Consider the following 6323-nt stretch of genomic DNA (forward strand, 5'->3'; position numbering starts at 1 on the left):
CTACATTTTTAATAGAAGTTTAAAATAAAAGTCAATATTCCTCACTCTCTTTTTTGGAAAGTTAATAATTAGATGTTCCCACGTTCTGTTGCCCTGAATGTGAACAAAAACGCAGCCTACCTACCTCTTGCACTGTATTTTGTCTACTATTTTGTACATTTCAATTTAAAATTCAACTCAGTGTGAAACTGTATGGTTAAATAATGATATATTCATTTGTTAATTGATGCAATTACGCATTACTGGTAATGACCACGTTGGTCTCTAGGCAGACATCAATCATTCCTCTATGGAACTGCCAAACCCTTCACATGCATTCCTGATGGGACAATTTCTGACTTTAATAGAGAAAAATGGGAACATCATCGTCATTAATTTGGGGTAGGACTTCTGGCCGGAACGACTGCCACCAAAACGAATAGCAAACTCGACTAAACAACCTCAGATCGTTATTTGGTATTTAATCAACTTGCTTTCTTTTGCCCTCAGAGTATTGAGTGAAAGCAAAAGGGTGTGTTTCACCCTGCCTGACCTTGTGACAAATTATCTAGTCAAAAGTTTTCAAAGAACGCGCATTATTTAAAGTAGCGCCCACTGACGTCTTGCACAAATGAGCACCCATTACTCCAGTTTAAACCATTGATCCATATATTCGAGTAAACATATTAAGCAGGGCAAAGGACATGAAATAGTTATTAAATATGTGTCATGTGCTATAGTACTTTGAGTACTGCCTTGGACTTTTAGGTACCTTTATCAAAACATACAGAAAAAAAATCACATAAAGCCAACGGGACAGGAGTTTTGAGTGCACACCTTAAGGAAACGTGATGCTAGATGTGATTGGTAAAGACATTATTCTAGCCTTGCTGTCTTGCCATTCCGGGATTACTCTGACGTCACACTGATACCCTCGCATGGATGAATGCTAAAGAACTATAGAGGCACAAATAATAGCACAAGCCGAGTCCATATCTTGCAAGTCTTACGTTTTCATTTACTCTCTTCAAATAAAGCACAGTAACTTGTGTACTTAATGTAGGCTAGATTTGTTTGTTATTTCATCACTTTCTTTTCAGGATCAAAAATATTTGCTGCTGTACACAGCTTCAAGCATCTCTCAAGTGCAATCATATATTATTGAGTAAAAGGCCATACGTGGAAATGTGTGATAGAACGTGCACTTGAAATAGATTCGGTTACAATCGATGAGGAAGAAGAATATTGCTGATGATAAAGGAAGCAGATATGTCGTTCTCACAGTTTGGATATCCTTATAACGCGACTTCACAGGTAAGACACAGTCATCTGTGATATGTTTCCGTTTACCTGCAGATTATTTTGGTCAGGTGTTTAACTATTCTGTTGAGATATTTTCGTTTTAATATTGTTTCTTACTTTCGAATTTAGGTTTCATAATAACTGAAGGCGATTTACAAAATTATTTCACGTTCAGTTTTCTCATCTCGTTTAAGGAATAGCTACGTCTTCATATTTATATTTACTAAAAAGAAGATATTAAACAATCCACATTGTAACCATTGGGCGATGATTTGTCTGCGTTGTTTATTAACGTACAGTAAGTATCCAGTTGTAAAGTGATAAACCAGCACCTGTCCCCATAAGATGTTCTGGGACATGTAACTTCACTGACAGACTTGCTTGTAGTTCCTGTGTATACGTTAGTCTCCACTGGAGAATTCTAAGCTGCCGTTCATTTACAATATTGTGGCACATTTATAGCATGAGTGTTGGCGATTTAATATGCTGTATATCTCCGAAGCATGCATAACAATGAATATTGTATGTCATAAAATAATACAGTAAGCGATTATGGTTATACACATAACATCTTAAAATTGCACTCAATTTTGTCCAAGTATGATTGAAAACTTTTCCATCAAAGTAAAAGTCAACGCTTATCTGGTCTCTCCCATATTGTGGAGCTTTGCCAGCTTTCTTTGCAAGATATATTGTAGCAACATTCTATCAAAGTCAGATATTGAACATGTGTGTGATATTTAAAATCTAAAACGGATACATATATTCAGCCAACTTTGATGTAGTACGATTTTATTATCAACATTGTCACAAAACAAAGTCGGTCCTCTAATTCTACATCGCAGGTGGAAAGGTTTAGGCACAAATTTGCGCATACTGAAACAGGCCAAGTCAATCAACGTACACCTCTGACCACACGTTTTCCTGTTTTGCAACTTACCTTCCTGTCCTGCCTCTACATTTATCATTATTTTTATGAAAATTAATGAGGACAATGTGTGCCAATAACATGTCTGTCCAAAATTCTCTTCATCCAGTTTTTCGTGTCGGCAAACCCCAGTACGACTTGCTGCGATTCGATTTCCAGGTCGATGTCTGAAGCATCCAGCGGTTCCCAAAAAGCAGCCGCTTTTTGCTGCCCTTCTTACGAGAACCGTCTGTTTGCAAGCACACGGACGGAGCTAAATGCGGCTCTCGGCATGTACAGTTCGCCCTACGCAGCCGCGGCTGCGGCCAGCCAGAACTACACCAACTACTTCCCCTACAGCACCGACCCATCCGCTCTCTACTCCACGCTGGTATGTGTGCAGCTTAATCTGATAAAGAGACACTCAATCGATCGATTACTGCTTGCTTGGTGTTGTTGATTCTTATCGTTCTATTGGAACAGGTTTGTAGATCATCTAGTTTAGACTATAAGACCTTATAAGACCAAAACAGGTTATGACTTCAGCTTATTATTACACTAATAACAATAGTATACAAATCCCTATTTCATAGAATTTTGATATAAAGAATATTAATTCAGCTCCATTTGCTGCCATTGATACTGACCATTGATAATTTAAGAAGAACAGACAACTGAGTCAAAATAGTCTAAACAACTCAGGAGATCAAAGAAGGGAGAAAACAAACTGCCATCTTTGAATAATTCACTGAATACAAACAGATACTACTGTAATACAATAAATGAACAAATAACTAAAGGTACCACGGAGAACATAACCTTAAAATTGAAGATCGTGCCACTTCTCTGGCAACAGTACATTGCAACATTACATTAAAATAAAGTACCGTTTAGAAGCGAAAACAGTGAACGAAACTGGCACACGTCAAAAACAATCGTAGTTACAGTATGCGGCTGTGAGCACATAGATGCAAATGCTGATGTGTCATTATTGTTACAGAACCCACAGTATGAGATCAAGGATGGCGCTGGCAGTTTGCACTCTGGAATCGCCCAGCCTGCCGCTTACTACCCCTACGACCACTCCCTTGGGCAGTATCAATACGATAGGTATGCACTACTCGAACTTTTCGTTTCAGGTGCACTGTATAAAGATAATAGTGAGTTCATAACTCAGTATAAGAATAGAAAATATACACTCAAAAAGTATACATAGTACCTTGATTTTGAGACCCAAATATAGGACTTTAGTATTATGTTGCCAAGAAACAATGAGTGCGTGATGTCATTTCCTGTTCTGTCAAAGTATCTATTATTTGCAGAGAAGTTATTGAGACTGATACTTAGTGTAGTTCAACTCAGGCTAAACAATATATGTTAATGAATGAGGACACTAATGCATGATGTATGTTACATTCTCTATTCAGGTATGGTACTGTGGATTTTAATGGGTCAGCCAGGAGAAAAAATGCTACCCGGGAGACTACAAGTACCCTTAAGACATGGCTATATGAGCACAGGAAAAACCCATATCCCACAAAAGGAGAGAAGATCATGCTGGCTATCATCACCAAGATGACCCTCACTCAAGTGTCCACCTGGTTTGCCAACGCAAGGAGAAGGTTAAAGAAAGAGAATAAGATGACCTGGTCCCCCAAGAACAAAGTAGGGGAGGAAACAAAGGATGACTTTGAGAAAAGTAACCAGGATTGTGTTAGCAAAGGTAAAGATCCTGTTCGTTTTTCAGTATACATGCCAAAAGAAGTCATATAATTAATCAGACAATCATCTTCATGAAGCAGAAATGTGAGGAAAGGTAACAGGTAACAGAAAAGCCTGCAATTATTAATTTGGAACAACAAATATGCACAAACATAGCATAACTAAGTGCAGTCACTTGTCGTGTAATGTTTTGACTGATCATGGAAAAGATATGTAGGTTAAGCAAGTCCAAAGTGTTTTGTTATTATTATATGCACCTATTACAAAAAAAATCTACTCTCGCTTTTAACTCATGATTTCATTTCATGTTTCCTCTTGCACGTTTATTATCCAGTAGATTCCAAAGACTGTAAGGAGGAGAAGGAGCTTCAACTGAGCGATTTGGATGACATGGAGGATGATGACTGTGAGAAACTAGACACTGACAGAGAGAAGGTCTCCCATGGAGAGCTAGGCCTCCACCGATCTATGGCTGGGGACCATGCAAAGAGAGACTGCCACGGCATGCTTGCCCCTCTCAATAACTTTCATGCTTTTGCATGCAATAACAAGAGTGTGGCTACACTACCATCAGACCTCATTGAGCCCATGGTGACTAAACCTTCAGTAACTGGCCCAGGTGGTGCAATTTCTCTGTCGCACTTTGAGGTGTCAGAAAAACCCAGAATCTGGTCACTGGCACATACTGCAGCCACCAGTGTCATACTGGGACCACATCACAGCAGTGATGTAAAGACAGGGAATATCACTACGGAATGCCCGCTGCAAACAGTAATGGCCAGCAGTGGACACTGCGGAGAACTGAGGGGTCACCTGGAGACCTCACCAATGGAAAACTCTTTCCGGGAGGGCCCACGATCACAAAACAAAGCCTATAGCTCTTCCAGCTTTACTCACAAGCCCCTTCAACTGCATTGTTCTTCCTACCCTGTGATCTCAGATACATGCCAGTATTCATCCACTGAAGGTACCATAAACACTCAGACAACATGCTTACATACCACAGTACTTTTTTTAATCAAAAAATCACTTTCTCTATTAGTTAGTCTAATAATATATTCATAATAGTAGTAATTGCTAATTCATGATTTTATTCATTTTTGATGATTGTGAGTTTTTTCTAGGTAGATCTTTACACATTAAAATAATCACATGATTTTTCTTCTGTTTCTATGCTTTTCATTAATTGAATTTGCAAACACAGTTGTTATACAGGCTCACCTACCAGAAAAGAGTGCAGTGTGATTTTATAATTACTGTTTATAATTTATTTTTTTATTTTAGGTAAAGTACATAGTATTATAGATAATTATATTCCATTAATAGACAACTAACCTGAAGTGAGCAATTGAGCAATTGTTGTTCTGTGTAATTGTCCATATAGGACTCATACTGCAGGTGTGAAAACCTAAAATAATAATAATAATAATAATAATATATATATATATATATATATATATATATATATATATATATATATATGTATATATATACATTTACAGGCTTTTCAAGTAGCAGAAAACCTGAGGCTGACCCATCAGATCTCAGTGACACATGTCTAACGCTGCCAGAAGACAAGGTCACTGCCTTCAGACCTGTGATGAAGAGGTGAGGCAGGTGAGCTTTTGACCTCTCTCCCCTCTCCCAACTTCCCTCTCTGTCTCTCTCCCATACATGCGCACAGAGGGAGGAGAGGGACAGAGAGGAAGTCACTCCTTTCACACGTTGTAAACATTATCAAATAAATTTACTTTCCAATGTAATCTAATCTGAAGGATTACACATCATAAGTATTAAAATGCCTTTATTGTTATTAGTAGTAAACATGTTCTAATTTACAGTAGCCTATATTATTTACTAGTTATCCAATCGACAAATATCCCCAGATGTACTACTGTTTTGTATATGATTGTTTAATATCAATTTCCGTTCTTTAAAGTTAATATTTATCAATTGCGTTGTATCAGTTGTCTGTGATTAACGGATCACATCGTTGGTCTATACAAACATGTAGGACGAGAATCCATTAGATATCCCCAGTCAGAAATATCGCTCAGTAATGTGTATATCCTTTTGTTTTATTAGGTTGGCGGAGGCACAGCCGATGAACAGTGGAACATTTATGTAACTTTAATTATGCACTAAGGACCTGAAATAAAGAGAGACGAAGCTCCAAGCTGTCAGATGTGAACTATGCCGTGTTTATCGCAGTCAGGACAGTACGGTCCCTCGAAACTGTGGATACAGCCATAATTTTTGCACAATATTGTTTTAATGGTAATGATTAATGTATGCAAGACATATGCGAATGCAACGGAATATGAAGGGGGATTTGAGTCTAACGTATGCACTGGGCAATCCTGTTTATTTATTGTTTGCTTGTTATTTGTTTATTTATTCATTAAACATGTCG

The 6323-nt window shown here is 37.9% G+C and overlaps 1 protein-coding gene across 1 annotated transcript; it reads left to right on the plus strand.

The window, feature by feature from the left end:
* The first annotated feature begins 1233 nt into the window (after nucleotides 1-1233).
* On the plus strand, nucleotides 1234-5522 carry LOC118781554 (iroquois-class homeodomain protein IRX-6-like). The gene is made up of 6 exons (XM_036534508.1): nucleotides 1234-1293; nucleotides 2319-2579; nucleotides 3189-3298; nucleotides 3616-3911; nucleotides 4248-4877; nucleotides 5413-5522. Exons 1-6 carry the CDS (start codon nucleotides 1249-1251, stop codon nucleotides 5520-5522), a joined length of 1452 nt encoding a protein of 483 aa, XP_036390401.1. The 5' UTR covers nucleotides 1234-1248.
* The last annotated feature ends 801 nt before the right edge of the window (nucleotides 5523-6323 follow it).

The sequence above is a fragment of the Megalops cyprinoides genome, chromosome 8, assembly GCF_013368585.1.
Source record: "Megalops cyprinoides isolate fMegCyp1 chromosome 8, fMegCyp1.pri, whole genome shotgun sequence".
NCBI lineage: Eukaryota > Metazoa > Chordata > Actinopteri > Elopiformes > Megalopidae > Megalops > Megalops cyprinoides.

Bases quoted from the DNA above. Each gene is read 5' to 3' on its own strand.
- LOC118781554 (XM_036534508.1), top strand. From the start codon at position 1,249: ATGTCGTTCTCACAGTTTGGATATCCTTATAACGCGACTTCACAG. The intron at 2,580-3,188 runs GTATGTGTGCAG...TTATTGTTACAG, and splicing joins CCGCTCTCTACTCCACGCTG to AACCCACAGTATGAGATCAA. The intron at 3,299-3,615 runs GTATGCACTACT...TTCTCTATTCAG, and splicing joins GGGCAGTATCAATACGATAG to GTATGGTACTGTGGATTTTA.